This window comes from Protopterus annectens, chromosome 1.part0 (assembly GCF_019279795.1).
Source record: "Protopterus annectens isolate FY-2018-M chromosome 1.part0, PAN1.0, whole genome shotgun sequence".
Lineage (NCBI taxonomy): Eukaryota > Metazoa > Chordata > Ceratodontiformes > Protopteridae > Protopterus > Protopterus annectens.
In genome coordinates this window covers 571,580,080-571,605,929 of record NC_056725.1, presented here as the reverse complement: position 1 = coordinate 571,605,929, position 25,850 = coordinate 571,580,080, and the positions used below count along the sequence as shown (strand labels likewise).

At 39.3% G+C, this 25,850-nt stretch overlaps 1 protein-coding gene across 5 annotated transcripts in view; it reads left to right on the top strand.

Annotated features, from left to right (window-relative positions):
• The window catches only part of ESRRG (estrogen related receptor gamma), a 1,147,729-nt gene that overhangs the window by 868,692 nt on the left and 253,187 nt on the right, over positions 1–25,850 (top strand). For all 5 annotated transcript variants that reach the window (XM_044061393.1, XM_044061409.1, XM_044061385.1 and 2 more), the window contains one exon: positions 23,483–23,599. In XM_044061393.1, the coding sequence (XP_043917328.1) occupies positions 23,483–23,599 (117 nt within the window). The remainder of the gene's footprint in view (positions 1–23,482; positions 23,600–25,850) is intronic.

Below are 25,850 nucleotides of genomic sequence, written 5' to 3'. Positions count from 1 at the left end.
AGGAAAGGTGTTATTAGTTAACAGGAAGGAGAGGGAAGGTGGTGTTAGTTAATAGGAATGGGAGGGAAGGTGGTGTTAGTTAACAGGAATGAGAGGGAAGGTGGTGTTAGTTAATAGGAATGGGAGGGAAGGTGGTCTCTAGTTAACAGGAATGGAAGGGAAGGTGGTGTTAGTTAATAGGAATGGGAGGGAAGGTGGTGTTAGTTAATAGGAATGGGAGGGAAGGTGGTGTTAGTTAACAGGAATGGAAGGGAAGGTGGTGTTAGTTAATAGGAATGGGAGGGAAGGTGGTGTTAGTTAACAGGAATGAGAGGGAAGGTGGTGTTAGTTAATAGGAATGGGAGGGAAGGTGGTCTCTAGTTAACAGGAATGGAAGGGAAGGTGGTGTTAGTTAATAGGAATGGGAGGGAAGGTGGTGTTAGTTAACAGGAATGGAAGGGAAGGTGGTGTTAGTTAATAGGAATGGGAGGGAAGGTGGTGTTAGTTAACAGGAATGAGAGGGAAGGTGGTGTTAGTTAACAGGAATGAGAGGGAAGGTGGTGTTAGTTAATAGGAATGGGAGGGAAGGTGGTGTTAGTTAACAGGAATGGGAGGGAAGGTGGTGTTAGTTAACAGGAATGAGAGGGAAGGTGGTGTTATTTAATAGGAATGGGAGGGAAGGTGGTGTTAGTTAATAGGAATGGGAGGGAAGGTGGTGTTAGTTAATAGGAATGGGAGGGAAGGTGTTTCTGTTTGTAAGTAGTAGGCTACCTAAAACGTATGTTAAATGCAACCTCACACAGCAACCTTACCCAGATGATATGTTAAATATTATTATTGTGAATACTATATGGGACTGCTTTTTTCTACATGATAGTTTAATGCTTGCTCAGATTCTAATGGAATTGCATGTGTATCAGTTTTCTGAGTGGATGAAAAGAACTGTATGCAGAAGTATTTTTCCTCAACATGCAGGACAGTGGTTATTTATTCTACCAGTGCCAGAAAGCAGCACAGATTTGGTAGTGGGATATGGACTGAAGTCTATCCTAGTGTCATCCATTCATCCTTCTATCCATAGTCCTTAGCAGTGTGATTGTAAATCCCTTTTCATTATGAAACTGCTTCCTAATACTGGAAGTTCTTATTGATTGTTTTAAACAAATTTAGTGCCACGTGGCAACCCAGGTTGTCATGATGGTTAAGGTCTTAACCTCACATATACAAGGTGTACAGTTTGATTCTGGCCTCTGGTTATTGGCTAAGCTTATAATAGTCTGGTTTTTGCTTATGAGCTTATAAGCAAAGCTTGAGACTGTACAGTCTGCAGGCCTGTTATCATGTGTCATACCTGACACACATGCCTAATTTTGCTTAGTAAAAGATCCTGTTGAGGCTGACTTGCTGTCTTTAAACAGGTGATGTTTTATAAAAAATAAAGCTTTCTTTCCTTCTTGCTGGTCTAGAGACTGGTTTTTGTTGGGGGACTCTTTGACCAAACCATCTCCCATTTGACCATGCCAAACCTGGCTTCCCTTATAATAGTGCCTAGCAATGTTGAGGCTTCTGAACTTTTGCCAGGTTCTTTTCCTCACAAGATTAGGTGTTTCTGGCCCCTAATAACCTGACATTCTTTTGCCTGCTTGCTTAGTTTCTGTAAAATGCAGTGCTTGCAAAACGTTACTTCTTCCTTTAGCATTACAAGGGAACTGCTGACAGCATAATGTGTTCCACAAGGTCTTGGCATGCTAAGAAATGGAAGGAGCACCTGTACTTTAGAAGGTTTTACTAGTAACCTATGTCTTGTCCTCTTCTCTGTCATATGAACAGCATGACCAATTAACTGATTTTACAACAAAAATACCTGTCCATAGTCTCACCTATAATGTGTTGCTACTTTTTATAAGCTTGTGGGGCAATATACAAAGTTCAATTAAGTAAAAAAAAAAAAAAACAGTATATGAGAAGCAACCTCACAAGCAGCAGTACTGTAGAAGGAATATATTTCTACTTCTGTGCATATACAGCACTGGAATGTGATTCATCTAGTATGAAGACACATATAGGGGTTTAAAAATAATGCCATTTGTTTTGCATATCACTGCAAATGGCATTGATGTGTTCCAGTTTATTCAAAGTAGATTTGGGTACAGGGACACAGATGGATGGCAAACATCACTTTGCATGTGATTTCCTTTTTCCATATGCTCTTTGTGTTACTGAGGATTTTTAGTTGTATTTTGGAGAAACAAGTCCTAGCTCAGTTGAATCCAGCTGTAACTTAAGATTCCTGCTTCTTGAAAAAAAGCATGATTTTTTTTTTGCTTGATCTTACTTTTAATTATAGGATATCCAGAGACTGGACCCTGTGATGCAAAGAGAAGTGTTTCATTTTCTTTTTCAAGTACAAAGGATTGCAGACATAGATAGAGCATGTGACCAGTCCCTGACAGAGAATCAAACCACACAACTAACCACTTTCAGACAGTTGTGTTGATGTCTTCACCAACATATACAGCATTACTATTTAATCCTTTAAAGAACACTACAACTTGAACACTGTCTTGTTTCCAGGGCATGTATTGGCTTTGACACAGCTATGCTGCATGTTGACTTGTGTCGACACTGAATTTGGACTGTGGTACCCCTGCATTTGTTTTAAACTTTAAGAAAGTCTACTCCAAACTTCTCTAGCCTCTTGTATATAGGGCCAAGGAAGCTATTCAGTTTCATGGTTATCCTGTCAACTGCCTGTAATTCTTATTGTGCGACATTTAACTGAACCATATGAATAGCTGTCTGGGCTCCAGAAATAACAGAGGAACTTTGTTAGTATTTGCTTTACTAATCAAATGTTGACAAGACATTATAAGTCCAGGCTGTATTACCTCCCTAATCCTTCCCCATTGCATTTTACTTGCTTAATTAGATAGTGTTACCTAGCATCCTGTTTGAGGAGTTTGATATTGACCTTCTGTTTTACTGTAAAGACTCCCTTCTCTGTTCTGCCCCCCCCCCCCCCCAAATGAATGCACGCTGTATTGCTGTGTTGTTATGATAGGAGTCCTCTAGTGAGAATTTTTTATGGAGAACTTTAAGCTACATTTCATCAAATTCTTTCACGTTGCTACATTTGTGCCATAGATTCAGTTAAGCAACTAAAGGGAATCTACATCATCTTCAGCCTTTGTGGAAACGATACTGTACCAGTGTTTCTTGTAGAAACAAGTAAAAAATATTGAAATAAAAGTTATTATAGGTTGGTTATAGCTCTGATACTAAAACAACTCTTTTGAAAGTGCAGTTATGGGGTATTATCTTTAGCAATACAATTTGCCAAAAAGCAAATCTGCTTCAAGATATTTTACAAAGTGTGAGAGAAAGCAGTAAGTGTTGCTTTTTCACCAGTGTGCTCACAGCTACCAGAAGTCTATCCCATTTTACTTCTAGATTAGTTCCTAGAAGTGGACTTTTAAATTCAGATATGGAACTGAGATCCAGAAGTTATTTCCTTCACTCTACCATGGTTCTGTTTGACTTCACAAGTAGGCTGGCTGAAGTATATAAAAATTAAGTGGCCGTTTTTTGGACACAAGATAAATGTGTTGTGCAGAGAATGTTTAATCCGTACTAAGTTATTTAGTGCTTGAAAATGGAAGTATAAAGGTGCATGACTACACAGAGTGCAAGCACAACACAGCACAGAGGGTTTCATGTCATGAGTAAGGTACTACCACTGTAGAGAATGTATCCACTACAGAGAGGTATTCTTATGATTGTAATAGTAACATTTAATACAAACTGCTTCATATCATTTATTTTCTGTTTGAAGAGATGTAACATGCTTTTTTTGAACGCACAACTGAAGTAACTTTTACTGGCTGTATGTAAGTGCTGCATTCCTAGACCAGGGAATAGGACTTTAGGCCTTGATTTGCAAATAAAAATGTATATTTATAGTGGGAAAGGATGCATTATTTTATTACTGAAAAGGCTTCCACAAAAGGGGACACAGCTGACCTGATTAATAGTGCATTGGACAGGGACCTCCTTAGCAAATAAAAATGAAATTAAACTTCTCTCCTATCTGGCATATACTTCTTTCTGAGCTGCACAAATCAAGGAAATTGAAATGTAGACCATGTCTGGCTGAGTGTGGCAGGTGTTAGAAGAGTATATTGTCATTTTACAATGGCTAGGAAGTGTGGGTGGTGCTGGCCTTTTTGACCCAGTATGAATTTCACACTGGCCTAGTAGGGTGAGCACAGTTTTATATATAAATCTTGGCTTTCTGTTGAGCTAGGCAGAGAGCTGGCACTTGGTTGTCAGGCCGCACAAGCTCAGCAGCTGATGCATAAATATTATGTAGCAAAGCCATGAGGACTGGTCAATATTTCACTGCAGTTCCTGGGTATGGCTGTCGCTGTCATATTTTAAGACCATGTATTATCAGTAATATTACATGTAGGACTGAAACTTTCAGAATGTGTAGGAAAACAGTTGTCTCCTCATATTAAAGTGCTTGATTCACTCGGAGATATCCCACTGTTTTCTACAACATGGTCTGTTCTCTACATTTTTCTGATGTCCATATAGTTCTAAAAGTGATCAACACTTGTTTTGTTTTCAGCACATAGCTAACTTTGAAGGCAGTGCTATATTACTATCATGGCTGTATTACATTCTGATCTTTTTTGTTACCTTTGACCTGGATTGTAACTGAAAAGGATTCTTTAGAATATTTTACTCACCCATTTATCAGAGGACCTTACCCACTGTCATCAGTAGAGACATATATTAAGTATTACAGTTTGGAACCTTTTCTGGTTAAGGAAGGAGCAAATGCTGCAAAATAAAATAGGAGTGCACAACATTTTTATTATGACTCAGTTTAATACATTTTAGTATCAGTTTATTATATTGGATCTGTTGGTGTTTCCCTTCACTGCACTGTAAGATTTGTTAAAAGTTACCCTCCCTGACAGAACATTTAAACATAGTTTGATGCCAGGATATTGTTCAGGGTAGCTGTTGTGGTTGTTTTATTGCAGGCAGACTCGGACATTTTATGTATGGTTTACCCATATTAATATGAATATATAGGTTAATTTTAATCTCCATAAAGAACAAACAAGTATAAGAACTGAGAAACTTGCAGTCAAAATGGAAATTACCAGCATGTTTCTTTTGCAGAAATCGTGCTTGTTTTTCAACCTTGCATGTTTGATAAAAATTGCAATGTTTGATACAGGGAGAATATTAATTTTAACATTTCAGTATTAGTGTATATATATATATATATATATATATATATATATATATATATATATATATATATATATATATATATATATATATATATATATATATATATACACTGTTACTGCATTGGTGTGACTGTAAATTAACGCTAGTTGTCGTTAGACATACACTTTCTTGTTTGTATGGAGTCCTGTCTGTGCTGCTGCGGATTTCACAGGTAAACGTTTTGCAGAATTTGAAACAAGACAGCAAATTGCAGGGTGAGAATAGGGATTGGCAGGCCACGATGAGATTGTCCAGCCTGTCCTCTGTTTTTGTTCAATTTCAATGTTGTGAAATCTTGATTCCTAATATGTCATGTGTGCCCAAGTGTACAAGCATTATCATGACATGGGCCATGCACCACTGGTGGCAGTACTGGTGAAATTGGGTGCAGCACACTCTGCACTAGTAACTGATCTGTAAAAATTGTCGCATTATGTCATGTACGGCACTCCTGGTTTCATAGCAGTGCTCTCCTGTGCTGGCATATCTGCAGTGATGCATTCTGTGTCATAATTACAGGCTGTTGTGAAACATTCGCAGTGACCCCTGCTGTGCGTGCACACGATTCCTCATTCACATATTAGACTAATGTGAAGGCAAAGGCAGAGGAATGTGTCGGTGAACAGAATAGAAAAAGTAGACAGAGAGAGAGAGAGAAATTAAAATTGACAAAACAAAGTACTGAGGAATATGCTTCAGGATAATTCATTTTCTGCCTGCATATTCTGTTGTAACAGGCAAGTAGTGTCATAAGCTTTATGCAGATGTAGAGACATACTGTTTCTCAACAGTGCCATGGCAGCAGATAGGAGTCCGAAGAACAGGAATAAATTCTGCCGTCCTGCAGTGGTCTATTTTTATGAAAACAGCATCACTGTCACTATATGCAGCATAAAGAGAGAGAGAGAGAAGCTTTGCAGGTCAGGTGAGCACAACAGTGGCGTCAGTTCTGCCAAAAAGAACAGGTGTGCTTCAACATGCTTTGAAACCTGCCAGCCTCAAAAATCACTGATAGCTCCAGGTAGAATATTTCCCTGTTTTACTTAGTGCAGGTTATTTCAGCATGTTTGTCAAAAGTAGCACTTTTTTAAGTTAAGGATGTATGTAAATGCTAGACATTTTGGAAAGTAACAGAATAACTGTTCTCTAGCAACAATTTTCTTCAAAAAAATATTTTGTGGATTTTAGCTTGTAAAACAGTACTGTGCCTTGCAAGGTATATTTGCAGTATGGTGTCATCTTAATACGTCATTATTAGTTGCAGTCATCTTTTAAGTACTACTGCTTAGAGTGTTGACTGCATCCCCCCATCCAACCAATGCCTACCCAACCTTCACCCAAATGACAAATTCATTCCTCCTTCTGTTGAATATAGTAGCCAAGCCCTCTTCACAGACCCATCATCTGGCTGTCTCTAGGCAGCAGCTGGTCCCATGCACTCAGCAGGGAGAGAGCCTAGTAGCCCATGAAGAGTTAGCTCACCAAATGCATTCCCCTACTGAGGCAAGTGTTGGGTGATAGAGAAAAGGCAGTCTCATTGTTCAAGTGGATCCCCTACCTAACTCGCTTCCTGTGGTGGCATTTCAATCTTTGCAAAAGCTGCCATCACAGGAAGCTTATGTATACCATTGCACATGATGTACATGAAAGTAGAAGTGCTTCTGTTACAGGCCGAGCTTCACTTGGCCCATTGCTGCAGGCAGTATATCCCCTGTGTAACAGATGTTGTCATTGCAGCTGATCAGTGCTGCCTACATCCCAAGATGGGTAAGCTATTGCCAGATGATCACGTCCTTCCTCCGCACACCTCCCCACCCAGTTCTTCTATCACCTGTGCCACTAATGTTGGCTAAATTATTAAAGTGTTACACAGGTAACTCTGAAGGTGCTGCACATCTGAAGTAATGACTGGTGAATCATCATATGCTCCTGTGTACTGCAGTTCTAGTAGAAAGCTTAATTAAAAAAAAAGTATTCCAATTAAAGTGCTGCAAAACCTAGGCTGCATTAGTTGAATAACATAACCATAACATATATACAGTACTCTCAGTTTTTTTAACCTTTTATTCTCTTTTGGAGTAGGAGTTAATGTTTTGTTTTTTAAAACCTGATGTCCTTCAAGTTCTCATTTGGCATTCACTGTATTTGGTGTCTGTATTCTTTACTCTACCAAAGTAGTTTATCAGAGGAGGAGGAGGGGTTACTTGAAGTTACCCACATGTTTACTTATGCATTCTTTGTCTGACACAGTTTGTTAACCAACTGCATCCTGCTCAGCCCTAGGCCCTTTTCCAGAAGAGACACGGGAGGTAGAGAACATATGCAGAACACACAATATGTAGACTGATACAAAAGACTACATCTCATTCTCGTAGTATTCATATGGACATCACGAAGATTTATACAGGTGTCCAACCTTTGGAATGAGTAGAAAAAGAGACTTTTTAAGGTGGCACACTCACCTTTGTTATAGGAAAGGCTGAAAGCTGTGGGTTCTACCTCCACACCAGTTGCTTAGATTCACATTCTTTTGCTAACAGTGCAATATAGAAGTTGGGTTGCTACAGTTCTGAGGTGCCATCTTTCCAGTGAGAAATTAAATTGAGATACCCTCTGTCAAACTGTGTAGTAATTTAGGTGGATGTTAAAAGTCCCCATGGCTTTATCAAAAACAACTAATTTTACATATCTGTAATCAAGTCCTCTGCTTTATTTGTTATCTGTTCTCATTTCACTTTTTGTATTTCAGTTAATACAATAAACCTAGATAACGTAATAATTACCTTAAATCTAAATAGGAAAACAAACCCTATCTACGTTTCATTCACATTTTTTTCATCCAAAGCTATATTAATTCTATTTCCCCTTAATTTTACCACTTTGTATTACATAAACGCTGGTACACATCCACTGCTGTATTCTCCACATACTCCACATATAACACATCTGTATCCTGTCCATTTTTTTCTGTTTAATAAACATAACAAATGATGTCAGTGCTCTAAATCTGTACATTTCATTTTAAGGAAACATTTTCTATACAGAAGCCTTTTATTCTATTACATTCTGTAAAAAAAATCACATAAAGCTTGGTCTTTACCACATGCATCAAGCATTGTCTCTTGTTTACACTTTCATATTTCCAGTCTTCTTTAATGTGTAAATATTTATTCATCAATCTTCACAAAAAATCTGCTCACATGATGCTTGACTATTGTTTTTTATATTTGTTATTTTTATGTTTGATTATAGTGTTTTCCTGCCTTGAAACTATAGTTCTACTGTCCATTTAGACCATATTTTTGTCTTTTAACCACCTTCTTTATACTTATTTTCTGTATATTTATCTTTGTCAAATGCCACATATTGTTATTGTTTTCACATGTTTTATTTTTACTTCATATTTTCTCAGTATTCTTCATATTTTATTTTAATGTGCTATTATTCAGAGTACCTTTGTTAGAACTCATTTATGCTTTCATATGAAATAAACTCAGAGATGCATAATGCACTAAATTGTGTGCCATATTTAGCCATCTTCCACACTTTTCAAAACTGCCTTGCCCTTATTGGGTTTAAATGGGATCCCAAAGTCACAACTAAAAAGTTCTATTTCTAACCCCTATATAACTGCCTAGGTCTTTGAAAACTAAAATTAAGAACACTTTTACTTATGTAATATATTGTATATTTTCTGAATATTCAGTACTACGCTCATCTTTTCTACCTTATGTTCCCATTTTCCCAGTACTCGCCCATTACTTCAAAAGAAGTATACAAACTGCTATTTCTTTTTCAGTAATATAAATTTTCCTGTCATTTATCTGTTTCTGTATCCTGTATGTTTCCCATTTCATTATCTAATAGACTCTCTCTCTCTCTTCCTTACAAATGTATAGTATAAGTTGACAAATTCCAGCATTTCATTATTCCTATCAATCACCTGTTTGACGTACAAGGACAAGTACTTTTTATTGTAGCATTTTTCCCAAATATGCAGGTTTAGGGTGTTTTGTCACAAAAAATAAATAAATAAATGGGCAAGTCAGTAATATGGACCAGGACTTTGGTCTACTTCAAAGTAAAACCGGCCTCATTATTGTATGATCTACTTTCTGATGTTTCATAATACATTATGACATTTTGTAAGCTGATGATTTTTTTGGCAGTCATTTCACATTCATTTCACATTTTTTTATTTTACAGGAAACATCTTTATTAAATTATCATGCGTGACATAGACAATCTTACATTTATATAAATGAAAATAAAACATAGCGGCACATTCTCAGTTGTTCATTTCACATTTCATACTTCTATTATGCAAAACTGTTTTGTTGCTTAGACTATATTTTCTACACAGAGTTGTACAACATAGGTCCCCAGTAGGCCAATTTCATAGGCTTTTTTGAGTTAGTCATTGACTTCATGCTTAGAAATTATACACTTAAGAGGATTATGATTCATAAATGTTAAAAAAGTCAGTGGCAGACAGTTAAGCTAGGAGCCGATTGCACCTGTCATTATGCTGATAATTTAATCTCTGTACTGTGGATGCAGCTAGTATAGCTGATTTATAGGTACGCAATGCGCATTTAGATTTTCCTGCATGCCACATTTCTAACAACACCCTAAATGCCACTAGTGTTAAAAGTGGTGCCACTACTGATCTCATTATACACTAAACTGTGTTGTCACTAAATAGTGATGCAGCGTGCGTGCATGCATTCACACTGTATGTTTTGCAGGTGGCAATGTTCCACACAAGTCATCACAATGTGAGATGTGGGACATCTGTGCAGGACAGCTGCATGTTAATGTAGTGACCAGAGCTTCCCTGCAGAATTTCATGCTGTGCATATTAGTAAGGCCTCACCAGTGGTTAACGTTTAGAAAGCAGCAACACCTTGATAGCCACACGACAGAAATGTACTAAGTTAAGTGCTTTTGTCCTTAGTACAACAGACTTCCACAGAATACCATCCATCCACCCTCAAGCCCTTTTCCCCATTTTTGCACATGGGGTTGGGGTGTGACTTCAGTGTTAACAATCATCTTGAGCCAATGTTTACACCGCTGGGTGGCTAGCTCTGCCATGGTAGTTCATTTGCACCACTCACTCGCACTCGCATACACACTCGCACCTATGGCCAGTTTAGAGTGTCCAGTCCACCTACTGCATATCTTTGGAATGTGGGAGGAAACTGGAGCCCCCAGAGGAAACACATGTGACCATAGAGAGGACATGCAGACTCTGCACAGAAGGCACCCCAGCTGGAGAACCTCTTGCTGTGAAGTGGCAATGCTAATCACTGCACCACTGTGGCCACCACCCACAATTGAACAAATACAAGCCATTTTATAACTATGCCAACATCACATGACTTAATCAGCTGACATTTTTTTAACTATGTAGAACATAAAAATAAAAATAACCTACATAAAATACAAATCAGTAAATAGGGAAATATTTTAATATTTCCAAACGTTTCTGTCCTTTAAAAAAATGTAATATTAATGGAGAAGTACAGAGAATGTCGGAAGGAGTTGCATTGTGTTTTTGTAGACTTAGAGAAAGCATATGACAGGGTGCCTAGAGAGGAGTTGTGGTATTGTATGAGGAAATCAGGAGTGTCAGAAAAGTATGTAAGAGTGGTACAGGATATGTACGAGGGTAGTGTGACAGCGGTGAGGTCTGCGGTGGGAGTGACGGATGCGTTTAAGGTGGAGGTGGGGTTACATCAAGGATTAGCTCTGAGCCCTTTCTTATTTGCAATGGTGATGGACAGGTTGACAGACGAGATCAGACAAGAGTCCCCATGGACTGTGAAGTTTGCAGATGACATTGTGATTTGTAGTGAGGGTAGGGAACAGGTGGAGGAGACCCTGTAGAGATGCTCTCGAGAGAAGAGGAATGAAGGTCAGCAGGACTAAGACAGAATATATGTGTGTGAATGAGAGGGAGGATAGAGGAATGGTGAGGATGCAAGGAGTAGAGGTGGCGAAGGTGGATGAGTTTAAATACTTGGGGTCAGTAGTTCAGAGTAACGGTGAGTGTGGAAGAGAGGTGAAGAAGAGAGTACAGGCAGGATGGAGTGGGTGGAGAAGAGTGTCAGGAGTGATTTGTGACAGACGAGTACCTGTAAGAGTGAAAGGGAAGGTCTACAAGAGGGTAGTGAGACCAGCTGTGTTATATGGGTTGGAGACAGTGGCATTGACAAAAAGGCAGGAGTTTGAGCTGGATGTGGCAGAATTTAAGATGTTAAGATTTGCACTGGGTGAGACGATAGTGGACAGGATTAGGAATAAGTGTATTAGAGGGTCAGCCCAGGTTGGAAAGTTTGGAGACAAAGCCAGAGAGGCACGATTACGTTGGTTTGGACATGTGCTGAGGAGGGATGCTGAGTATATTGGGAAAAAGATGCTAAGGATGAAGCTACCAGTAACAGGAAAAGAGGAAGGCCTAAGATAAGGTTTATGGATGTGGTGAGAGAGGACATGCAGGTGGTTGGTGTGACAGAGGAAGATGCAGAGGACAGGAAGAAATGGAAACAGGTGATTTGCTGTGGTGACCCCTAACGGGAACAGCCAAAAGAAGATGATGATTAATGGAATAATTCAAGACAGAAGGGTAATCTGGCCATAATTTTACTTGCCAAACAGCCTCTCTCTGCTTGATTTTATTCTTAAAGTCAACCCCTGTTGCATTCATTAAATTGCTTTCTAAACCAAAAAAAAAAAAAAACATTTTTTATGTACCAGATACTCAGAAACATGTCAAAATAAAGTATTATTTGAATCTCTGATTTTTGTAAAAAATCTCTAAAATTCTCTTTTTGAAATTTTTTTGTTGCCATTCCTATATAAAACGCTTTACACCCATCACAGATTATTTTTATGTTCTACGTATTGTAAAAAAAATGTTGTTTTGGGTATGAGGCAGGCTTGACAGATCTGTACACTCTTTGAACAAGGAGTGGTTCCCCAAATTAGCTGAATGAGTGCTATGGGGGGGCAAAAAATAGATTTGTTTTTGATATAGCCGAATCGTGTTATGAATGAGACTTCAAGCTTTATTGATGTTGTTTTTTTAAAACAATGGACTGTAAAACAGTGTATCTTGTCAGACTGCATTCGACTTTTGGTAACCCATGATGGCATGCTGTGGATAACGATGACAATGTGATGATGTCAAACCAGCTACAACACAATACTGTGTGCTGCACTCAATGTGTGGCTTACAAATCCAGTCCCATAACTGTATAGTTGAATATGACTAAGGATACCGCAGAAAACTGGCTGTGAACATTGATAATAAAACATGGGTGTTATACCTTTGTATCACTCCGCATGAAACAGGTGAAAAATAGTATGCTCCTTGGCTAACCAAGCCCACTAAAAATCTGATCTACCTTAGCAATAAAACCTGGAAACATCATCAGTCTAACAAAAACCAAGATACCCTAACACACTTTAAATAGCTCTGTAATCAGTTAAAAAAGACAAAAAGCTCACCACACTAAACTGAAGTCTAACTATAAACAAAACCCCCCCAAAAAATTCTGGAACTCCACCCCCCCCTAACCCTGGCATAAAAAACAATCCTTGTTCTCATCCTGACAACCCTTCTTATGAATTTGCCTCTTTAACTCATTCTTTATAAACGCAGTAGCCAACATTACTGCCAGCTTCCCTCATAGCAAGGGCAGCTTAAGTAGCACTGCTTCACCAAAAACCTCCCCCACCTTCCCCATCTCTACAAACACCACCTCCACCCTTGAAGCTACCACCCACTCTTATCCCCAACTTCACTATCAGTCCCATTTGTACCACAACTATTACAAAATTACTTCTTAAGCTCAAACCATGCTCTAACTCTCCTGACAGTTTACCCCCCAACATTCCTAAAGATTGTAGTCGAATACATTGTATTCCCTATAAATATCCTAATCAACAGATCCATCCAAGAATCTTGTGTGCCCAAATTATGGAAGAAAGCTTTCATTTTCCCCTTCACAAAGGTAGTAAAAACTGTGATGTCTCCAACTTTTGACCTACCGCTATCCTGTCCCCTATCTCTAAGATCTTGGAAAAGTGCATTCACCTTCAACTAATGCCTTATCTACTTTAGAATCAGCTCCTGTCCTCCATACAACATGGTTTTAGACCTGGCCACAGAATCACCATTGCCCTTATTTCTTTCCCGGATACTGTCAATGGGAAAATAGTATCAACCATATTCTTAGATCTTTCAAAAGCATTTGACACAGTTTCCCACCTTTTGCTACTATCACAACTCTCTAACTTTGGACTCTCCATCACTACTGTCAACTGGTGCTCAAGCTGTCTAAAAGACAGGCAATAGGCTATTAAATGGCAAAATTCTATCTATTCCTTTCTTCACATTGCTAATGGAGTTCCTCAAGTGTCCATACTCAGTACCCCCCATTCAATATTTTATTTAACAATTTGCACACATCTATAACAATGGAGCCCTTATCCATTATACAGACAATTCTACCATCATCTGTGCAGCTGACTCTATTTCTAAACACGAGCTCAAAACCCAAACAGCCTTTTCCACCACTGAATCCTGGATGCTTAAATATCACCTAGCCTTTAACCCTAATAAATCCCAAATCATGCTTTTCACCCCCAAAAATCAACCCTGTTGGATAAAGCCATGTTTAAGATCTACTCCCAAAGTAAAGCACTAATAGAAATTATCAACCACACAAAACTTCTGGCAGTAACCATAGATGAACCACTAAAATTTGATATTCACCTGCAACAAAACATCAAAAAAAAATCAGAAACTTGGAATGCTTTACAGGCAAAACCAGTTCCTTAGCCCCTCTACTTACCTACTTCCTTCCCTAATGTATAGCACCCCTCTACTTACCAACCCCCAAACCTCTTTAAAAAGCCAAGCTCAAGACTTGTTATATTAAAATTGCAAAATGTGCATCAAATTCAAAACTTCTCCCATCACTGTACTGCTCTTCTGTCCCGAAAATGGCTCGAACTTCTAAACTACCTCAACTATCTGCAACTTACTACTGCTCACAGACCTATCTTTAAACCTTCTGATTGACCTGCCCTAAGTTTTATCTTCACCTTTTACCTCTCAAATAGGCCCCTTAGATCTGAGAATCTGCAACTTCTTAACGTTCACAAACTTAACCTGCCACTAGGCCAACTTCTGTTCTCTTACTCTTTAGCTAAGAACTGGAATGCTCTCCAATTAGCTATCCGAACAATCCAAAGTCCTGCCAACTTCAAAACCTCTTGCCACACTTACCTATCCTCCACCTGGAACTGTTCCTGCACTGAGCCCCCCTTAAATACCTATCTTTAATAACATGCTCTCTCCCTTCTTTCTATGCTATATTTTAGCTATATTTTATCTATAAATCCTCTCTGCAACACTGTCCAACCACTGAACTGCTAAATGAGCTTTCACCTTTGTAATTCAATGTTGTTAGATAATGCTATAAAAATCCACTACCAAACATTAGCGGACCGGAGTTCCACTGTGGCGACCCCTAACCGGGATAAGTCGAAAGATACAACATCAATCTATATAATTTTATTTGTACTGAATGTGATTTCAACTTTGTTATCCAATACTGTTAAATAATGCTATACTACCAATGCACATTATTTTATTTTTTTTTTATTGTTCTTTCTGTTGTACTCAGGAGCTTTTCTTCCCAAGCCTCCACTGAAAACGGGCTTTGCACGGCCCAGTGGACTTTCCTAGTTAACAAACTGCAAATAGATAAATAAATAAAATATTCCTACAATAAGGCATTCAATCTCTATGCAAAGTATAAACTTGTCTGACAGGTGTTGAAGATAGAGTCTGGAGTTTACTTGTGAAGTGTAAACATGATTTTACATCACTAGTTCTTGGTAAGTATTGGATCAGAGTAAAGACATAATGTTGGGATGGTGTATCATTTAAAAACACAAACCAGGAACCAGGAACAACAAATACAGACAATCCAAAACCTGTAGGTACTGAAGACACCAGTGAGCCAGCAAGAAGTTTAAATATTTATTAGTAATGAGCCGACAAGATTAAACGCTTTCGTCAGTCTATAACCGAGACTGCATCAAAATCTAAAAATGCAACAAACTCTACAATATTTAAATAGTAAAAAATCACATGACCACCACATCAATTAACAACAGAAGCAAATTTGTTAGCCCTATGCTATCAAGTACAAAAGAAGGCAGTTGTTAGAAAATAAGGTGCAGGGTTTACACTTTGTATGATTTTAAACACAGTACACTACTGATTGAAATGGTACAGCGGTAGCGTTGTTCCCTCACAGCAAGAGGTTCTCCTGTTCGATTCTCGGCTAGAGTGCCTTCTGTGTGGAGTCTGCATGTCCTACCCGTGGTTGAGTGGCATTTGAAAGACATGCGTAAATGGGCATGCTTTCATTGAAGGTTGGGTGTCAGGCTGGCAACTCAACACCATAACAATCTACTGCCAATCATTAGCTGACCGGAGTTCCGCTGTGGCGACCCCTAACTGGGAATAGTCAAAAAGACAAACAACACTACTACTGATTGAAATACATTCATTAAATCCAGGGGGCACACAAGCATTCAACCTTAGTTGCCTCATCATTTATTTATATTCGATAAGATCTTCCCATGGCCTTCCCCTCATATTCTGGGGTACAAAATCCAACCCAAAAAAAAAAAAAAAGGAATTATCAGGGTGTGTTTCCACATGCTTGTATAAAGAGTTTTTAACATTCTTATTCCTTATATCTAGATTGTGCTCATAAATACACTCTTTAAATTTCTGTTTGGTTTTTCCCACATAAAAACACAAGCATTGAACACACTTTACTACATATACTAAACCCACTGAATTACAAGTGCAGTGGAATGAAGTAACCAACTTGTGGGTCCCTACCACTAGTGTGTTGCCCAAAAAAATGCATTTGCATTGGTTGCATATCGGTTGACATAGTTGTATGATTTGAATTCTATCCATGCAAGGGTCATTTTATTACAGTGTGTAGCCATAGATGCACTTGCATATCCACAGATCTTCCACAACATTTATGTTGTTTCCCCTCATTTTGTGCCCTTGCTGAAGATCAAGGACAAGATCTGAAATGAAAAGAAAAGGATGACCTTGGTCACACCATGATGGCATGAGGACAGTGGTGCTCACTTCTAGCTCATAGCACGGCCTATTCCCTTCCCTGCCTGAAGAAGCATCTTGTGTCATAGCGCATAGCCCCAGCGTCATCTGTAATCCCTCCACCTGGCAGTTTGCAGTATGGAAAAAAAAGTGTTTTTGCAGGGGAGCAAACCCCCCTGGAAACCCAGAACCTTGCATCTCTAAATATTTTTATTTGTTTTATCACCATTGTCCCACTACGTTACAGCTTGTTTTCAACAGAGACTGAGGGCTTTGTTCATATCGACTAGGGGAAATTTGCCAGGGCTTCATTTCAACACTGCATAACTTTGAGGTTGGGATGGGTAAGGAGAAACTTCCTTACCCCACAGTTATGTGATCACACTGATTACACTGCAGACTGTCTGACTAAAGGTGGAAGTGGATTGAAAAAGATTACCTAATCTCATTTCAAAAAACTATGCTGAGATGTCCACAATGTGCTGTGTGTTAGTAATACAGGTCACTTGTCTTTGAAGCAGAGGCCAAGAGCATTTAGGTATTTGATATCCCATTTTGACTGGAAACCTGAAGGAAAACAAGTCTGTTGCTTTCAGCAAGCTGTACTGAAGCTGGTAGATGAATCAAACAGACCCAGATGGTACATCCAAATGACTGCAAATGAGGTTTCATTCAACAAGCCATTCAGCAACAGGTCAGAAACTCGAGCATGAGTCAAACTTGTTAGCCTTTGTGTTTTAGGGATGTAAACTATCGCCCCATAAGCCTGACTAGCTTGGTCTGCAAAGCTATGGAAAGGATCATCATGGACCTCCTAAATAAAGATATTGGGGACCTACAGACACTGGATCCTACCCAGTTCGGCTTTGTTAAGGGCAGATCCTGCCTCTTAAACCTGGTCGATTTCTTTGAAACAGTCACCAAGGCTATTGATGAGGGAAAGGTGGTCCACACAGCCTACCTGGACCTCGCAAAAGCCTTCGATACAATACCCCACTCGGGCATTATAGATAAGCTCACCAGCTTAAATATAAACCCCTATGTCACTAGATGGGTTGCAAACTGGCTCAAGGACAAAACCCACATGGTTAGAATTTCTGGAGCGATGTCAGACTCCAAACCAGTTACAAATGGCATCCCACAAGGGTCAGTGGGACCTCTCTTGTTCGGTATATATTTCTCGGAGGTACAGGCCAACACGGAAGGACTGTGGCTGACCAAGTTCGCAGATGACTGCAAACTGGACGCCATAATCGACTCTCCAGCCGATACAAGCATCCTCCAAAAGGGCCTCATAGAAACAGACAACTGGTGCCAGAGCCATGGCCTCAAGCTAAACGCCAAAAAGTGTATAGTCATCCACTTTGGCAAAAACAAAGTGTCCACAAATTACCACATAGGTGGTAATCCATTAAGTACGGAAAAAGTAATTGGGGACCTGGGGACCCAAGTTGATAGCAATCTCTCATTTGACAACCACGTGGCCAAAGTGGTTAGAAAAACATTTTATATAGCTCACCTAATCATGAAGGGATTCACATCTAGATCAGGGGAGGTCATCGTGCCTCTTTACTCATCCCTCATCAGGCCCATAATTGAGTACAATGCCCCTTTTGGGATGTACCTTACCAGACACCTGCAGCAACTGGAAAGACCCCAAAAGTACCTCACTAAGAGGATCAAAGGGCTCAAACAGATGCCATATGCTGCCCGGTTAAAGAAACTCCAGCTCTACTCAGTGGCATACTGCCTGCTCAGAGGCGATCTGTGCCTGACGTATAAAGCCATGTCCAACCCAGAGTTAATGGACATGCTGCACCTCAGAAAATCCAAATCCCATCGAGCTACGCGCTCGAGAGACTTGAACCTCAGCACTGAAATAAATAGGACATGCTGGAGGGACAGATTCATAACCCAGAGGCTCTCTTCACTCTGGAGTAAAATCCCAGTCCAGGTTAGGCAGAGTCCCTCATTGACTCTCTTCAAGAGGAATCTTGATGAGTGGATGGGAGATCATAGGTTTACCCCGGGTATCACTTCTGTGTCACTGTTAGACAGAGGCACAGTATACTAACCTCGAAAAAGGGCATAGCAAAATTAATTTAAAATGGGTGGCGAAAGCCAAACACACTCTGGCTAGGCTTATAAATGCCCTAGGGCAGATAGCCTAGTATGAACCTATGAACCTAAGAGAGTTATGTAAGAGAGGTAGACCAGCATCAGCCCTTGTTTGGGTCCAGGTTTAGAGAAAAGAGATTTGAGGGGAAAAAATCCTCCTATGGTATGATATGTGGCAAAGAGACAACAGGTCAGTAAGTGCCTGGATATTAGTGTGGAGTTTCACAACAGAGCACTCTGGATATCAAATCAGAGAGTTTCTGTACCTCCTACAAAAATTTAAAAGATGTCTTTAATAAAGCTGCTGTGTTACAGCTTGTATAGACATTCCATTTTTCTCTTCTTGCTTTATGTACTCCCAGATATTGTTTCCAAAACATGGAAATTTTGTAATGTATTTGGGCTACCTAATCAACAAACAAGCAAATAAATTGTATCTTTGGATTGTTCAAGTGTATATTATTGCTTCAAACTGCCCTCTGCATCTAGCCCCCTCCCAATAACCCAGTTTGTTCTCGGTGCTGCCCGCTCTTCACCATTTTTGCTGGAGTTGAGTGCTGAGTGATAGGGTTGTGGCCCATTCCTAGGCAGAGCATTTATTTTTTTGTCTGTGTATGTTTATGTACCTAACCTTTTATAGTGCATCTCAGCATCAATTTCATGGTCTGGTTTACTTTGGGGTGGACACTGCTTGGGGATGTCACTCGCTCACACAGTTGGCTATCACCTGCCCTTTGCAGGAGCTGTTACTCACTGTAGCTTTTTCTTATTAATCTCATAGTAGGTGGCATGTTCCCTTCGCACACACATACATGTGTGTACATGTACCACCTTCCTTTCCCTGGGATAGGTGAGCTACTAACAGGTATTCCTTTCAATTCCCAGACCCTGCCAGCTCTTCCAGTGCCCAGGCTACTAATCAAACCTGTGTCAGCGAAGTTGTACCATCTGTACCAAGGAGGTGACATCAGACTCAGTATGTATGAGTTGGTGCACCTGATGCTGCTTCATTTCATTAGTCATCTACAAAATGTCTTCCAACAGGACCCTAGACAGAAAGATGCATAGAGCCAGCATTACACTGAAAGTCGTGTACTGCACCCCTAAAACTGTGTGAGAGTAACTTAATTCACAATTAGTTTTATCTGTCTTTAGAGATACTTACAAAACATATTGGTCAGTACTTGGTTTTGTGTAGGACACTTTGTGAAGGACAAAATTTTTTATCAGTTTATTTTCTATTTATTTTATATTTGTTGACCGGGCTAGTCTTCTTCTTCTTCCTTTGGCTTTTCCCAGTTAGGGATTGCCACAGTGGATCACCTGTCTGCTCATGATTGGCAGTGGAGTTTTACGGTGTTGAGTTACTAGCTCGGCGCCCATCCTTCCACAGAAGGCACACACACGCACACACTCACACCTAGGGCCAATTTGGAGTGTCCAATCGACCTACAGCATGTCTTTGGGATGTGGGAGGAAACCAGAGCACCCGGAGGAAACCCACACGACCACAGGGAGGACATGCAGACTCCACACAGAAGGCACCCCAGCCGAGGATCGAACCGAAGAACCTCTTGCTGTGAGGCAGCAACGCTAACCGCTGCACCACCATGGCCACCCTATCTACTATAAAATTAGACTAAAACTAAAAAACAAACAATAAGTAACTTTATGTTGATAGTCTATTTCTGAAAGTGAACAGATACTGCCTGATGACAGCCAAAACTATAAAGTATGAAACAAGCCACAAGATGAAGGTTACATTTACTGGATAAGGACAACTCATTCACAATGAGAGAAACTAATTTCTTGCAAACAAGTTACGCCCATCAGGTGAACCAAAAATTCATTTTTCAACTTTTTGGGTAGTGGACTCAAGCGGCAGTCAAAGACCACTAAATATAACCTAGAACCTTAAAAGTAAAACCCTAATCATGCTGTAGTCTTCAGACAGCCTACAATATACTGTTATACTGCAACTTCCCATCAAGGAGGAGTAACCATGAACAGATGTGGTGACTTCCAACACTTTCTCCTTACATTCACACAAAACAGTCCACAGGACATACTTATGGGTCTACGAACAATGTTACAAGTGCCAATTAAAGAATATATGCAAATGTTACACCACCAAACTCGCTCCTTGTTCAGTCATGTCACTATCTAGCTTATCATGACTTGAATTTATCAGCTGCTTTTCCGGCAATGTCCTCCTTAAAAAAAAAGGGGAAAAAAGTCTTGGCAAATGTGTACTCTACCACTCTTCCCTAGCCTTTCTCTGCAGTCTAGTCTCTATGCTGTATCACATGCAGCCAGCTGCCTATCTTTTGACTTTGAAGGGCAAGCCTTGCTGTTAAATGTCAGCAGCAGTCAGGTTAATGGTTGTGGTGGGACATGGGATGCATGCTTGCAAAAATGTTGACCGGGCTAGTCTAACTGGATATATGTCCATTTTCAGTAGAGGCCTGGAGAGAAAAGCTCCACAAAAACAGAGTTACAACTTCAGATACAGTACACTTTTCAGACTAATACAGTTGTTTACATAGCAACTTAGTAATCATGAGAGATAACAAATTTAAAAAAAGACAAAACAATAATAGAAGAAAAAATTATTTAGAAGGCAGTGACACATTCCTAAAGTCCACGCTTGATATACATCACGAAAATCAGTATGAACCTGTAGCATTCAGTGGTGAAAGTACAAAGCAAGACACCAAACTATTAAATACATGTTCCTTCTTCTGTGACATTTGTTTGGAATTCCTAGTCTTACTTGCTGAGAAATCTTAAGCTGCAACTTTATGCAGGGTGTTTTCTACTCAAAGCAAGAATGTTTTTTTTTTGCATTGCAGAGCAAAACCTGACTTGGGTTCTCACTTACTTCAGATATTATGCATGCACACACATTATGTTACTATTTGAAGACTATGCCCTGTACTTAAATCCACATATAAACATGGAACAAAATGTGTAAAAGTTTCTTACAAATCAGATAAAAATGTGTTTTTACATTGATCTGCACAGGAGCCAGTGCTTGCTTTGGGATGCTGTTGCATGCATTTCAATGAATTCACTGCGCATTCTCCACTGTTTTTGTCAGGAACTTATTTCTATAACATGAGCAAAATGCAGGAAAAAAGCAGTGCCTTTTATTACCTTTGACTATATTGTTGCTAGCTTCAGTGCATGTCTTTTATCTTTTAGAAGAACAGCACGTTGTACAGTTAGCTACATATAATAAATGAGATTTTGTGGCTACCTGTTTGTTTAGTTAGTTTTCTTGTGCATCTTTTAGATGCATGGAACAAAGCAGATCTCTTTATCAGGAATACAAGTGTAGTTTTTGTGGATATTAGTGCTTTAAGTATTACTTCCTGTTAACTTAGTGGTTGTTGCACATGCAAGTCTCAGAGCAATCCACTAATGTGATATTTAATGAGGAAACATCAGTCACGAGAAGGGGAGTCAATATAAATCAGTGTTTACAAAGTGTGATTAAGTCTGAAATATTTCATCAGTACCATGGTCCCAGGTGGACTCTGTGCTAATTACAAGAGTCGGCACGTGCTTCAAGGGGACTTCACAGAATCTGTCTACTGCAAACACAAGAGTATCAAGTCTACAATTATGTCCCTTCCATTTCTGATGGCAATTTATGCACTCTGTGTGATGACCTCCCAACCCCAAGAGGACAATAACCAAAATGCATTTTCATTAAAGTACTAAATGAACAGGCACATCAGGGTGAGTGTTAGAAAGGAGTGAAATGGTAAATGCAAGACAGAGAGAGAGAGAATATAAGGAAATTTCTTTAAAACTGTACCTCACACTCGAGATGGGTATGATTGGCAGTAATAAATTCATCTTTATTATGCAAAGATGAAGTGACAGCAGAAGTAATGGAAGGATTCAGCAGAAACTGACAGAAAAACATTTTGAGGAAACGAATGCCTCTTTTGTAGGCAAGTCATTATCAGATGCACAGCTGTGTTTCAAAGTTGTCTTGAGTGCTGATTGTACTGTATTAGACCGTGCATAAGGATGCAAGTATTTAAAGCCGTGGCACTTTGCATTTAAAGGAAAAAGTGATGATTGTTTGCTTTTGTCATGAATACTACCATACATGTTAGTGCCACGAGTTAATGACTTTTGTCATGAATACTACCATACATGTTAGTGCCACGAGTTAATGACTTTTGTCATGAATACTACCATACATGTTAGTGCCACGAGTTAATGACTTTTGTCATGAATACTACCATACATGTTAGTGCCACGAGTTAATGACTTTTGTCATGAATACTACCATACATGTTAGTGCCACGAGTTAATGACTTTTGTCATGAATACTACCATACATGTTAGTGCCACGAGTTAATGACTTTTGTCATGAATACTACCATACATGTTAGTGCCACGAGTTAATGACTTTTGTCGTGAATACTACCATACATGTTAGTGCCACGAGTTAATGACTTTTGTCGTGAATACTACCATACATGTTAGTGCCATGAGTTAATGACTTTTGTCGTGAATACTACCATACATGTTAGTGCCACGAGTTAATGACTTTTGTCGTGAATACTACCATACATGTTAGTGCCATGAGTTAATGACTTTTGTCATGAATACTACCATACATGTTAGTGCCACGAGTTAATGACTTTTGTCGTGAATACTACCATACATGTTAGTGCCACGAGTTAATGACTGCCCGGCTTTAATATCATAGGGGATGAGAGTACAAATGCTACCCCAGGGGCCCACTCTAGCAGATGAGATGTACCTGGTTTGATTAAAGAATGTTTTTTAAAGTCATATTCTTAACTCATCCTGATCTTCTTGTCTTTTTAATAAACTGTTTGCTGAAATTGCTTATTCTTCCCTTCTGAAACACCAATACCACAGGTAACATCGAGTACAGCTGTCCAGCAACAAATGAATGTGAAATCACAAAACGCAGACGCAAGTCCTGTCAGGCTTGTCGATTCATGAAGTGTCTAAAGGTTGGCATGTTGAAAGAAGGTAAGGGGAGTTTCTATTTATTTATTGGGGGTATTAGGAGGAATGCATAAGTCAGTACATATTTTTAGTGGCATTGGGGAGAGAATTGGCAGGTACAATTATTAATATTTATTTCTTATTTTTAGTGTATTACAATGTACCCTTGTTGTCTTCTGACTTTAGTTAGTTGTTTTATGTTTCTTGAATCCCCAGGATGTTAGGTAGTGTTGGGTGCTGAATTCTGTCTGGTGTAAGGGTTAGCCCTGAATTAAGATGTATGGACTACTGCTGTACAGCTTTGAGGTTTCTTTGGAAACGTAGAACCTAGTAAGGAATAATGTTCTGGTATTACAGTTCCATAAGACTATACATATAGTTGAATGTGCCCTTTGTGTAGTTTCTTGGCAAGCCTCTGCAGTCTTTACGTAACACTGAACATTATTTCTTTTGCTTATCGCTGTAGTGCATATCTTTTGTAAAATAGCATTTGTACATTTACTCCCTTCTTTTCTTCGTTAGTACCATCCCAGCACCCCAGTGCCCCATTCTCACCAGGCATACAAGCTGTCTTCTTGATCCCCCCTGGACATATTCCTGTGTTGCTGGGGCCAGTCATGGAATCTTAGGCATCAGGGACTCTGCACATCTTTGCTATCCAGGGAGGGCTATTACAATGACCTACTTAATTTTCCCTCTTTTCGCATGTGGACATAATGCTATACTTGAGGCGCAGGGATGCAATGAAGACATGCAGGGTGTCACCCCTCCTCTGCAGCAGCTCAGCCATGTCTCCACCCTGTGCCCCTCTTCTCACCAGTGACTAATACAAGAGATGCCCGCAGGATGTTTAATATCCATCCCTCCATCTGTCAGCTTCCCAAGCTGCTAATCAAGGCCAGGCCTGCTGGACAGTAGTCAAGACTTTATCCCTGTGTACCACAGGAGCAGCACTGTATATTTTGTAAAGTTGATGCAGTGATTCTCTGCAGCTTGTTAAAACAGAATATTGACCCCCTTCTGCACGATGTTTGCATATTTGTTATTTGGTGACAGCATCCTGTATATGTGCTAAAATATTGATACTGTATGTTAAATTCATTTTATTTTTAGGAAACATATTGCTACCACATGTCTGTAATACATAGCTCATGTATTGCTACCATACACCATTAATTTATGACACTAACTGAGGTTTTGACGGTTTATTGCAGAGATTGAGAAATTTGAGAGCCCTGCCTTACCTTTTCATGTCAGTGACCCTTAATCAATAGTGAGGGTAAGCCCCTAAATGACTGCAGTTCTGAGAGGCACATATCCCATAGTGAGAAGACTAGACCTAACCTTCACTTTTGATGACAGATAGTAGCAAACAGCCTGTGGTGAAGTTTTGATGTGTGTATGTAACAGAATCATATCAGTACAGTGCCAACTGCTGCACCATGTTAGAAGGGAAACAGTGTATGTGTTATAAGTGCATAGTACAATTTATTTATTTATTTTTAATTTGACATGTGTTGACCGGGTTAGTCCATCTGGGCTAAGGCCCTTTTTCAGTGGAGACCCAGGGAGAAAAGCTCCATGATTACAAAAATATGTACAGTTTACAAAAAAGAGAAAAATTGTTTCTAGTACATGAAGAAGAGTATTTAACAATTTGAAGGACATTTCATTCTCCCTTCTTTTGCAGAGGCTGGTGTCCCAATTTTTAGTCTTGCAGTTCTGAATTTATAGAAAGACCCATCTTTGTAGATGTAGTTTCTCCTGTTACAGTGGTTTCATAAGAATTCTGACACAGCTTTTTAATGTTAGACCTCATGTCTTTATGTACTTGGGTGTTCCCATTTTATGTACTAGGAATCTGAGTCATGCCAGTCTTGATAGTTTTGAGCATGTGTCATTTGTCCATTTTTGAAATTCCTTTAGATTGTTTGATATTATTAAATAGTTAGGTTGTTAACATGTATATTTTCTCCTTATGTAATGACTGTTTTGGTTTAATAACTGATGTCGGTGTAGCACGTAGATCATTGTAAAGATTACTTCTAATATGCCAAAAGACCTGTAGCTTTAATAGACTGTACCAGACTTAAAAAGTTAAAGGTAAGCGGAAGTGTTAAATGTCAGAACTGATACATAGTGTATGCTGTATAGAAGTAAATGTACAATGCTATGTTGCTTTTCATGAGGGAAGCTTTATTTCTAGAGATTTTCTCAATGAACTCCAGACTACAGAGCTAGTCTATACTAAAAACAGCTTACATGAAAACATATT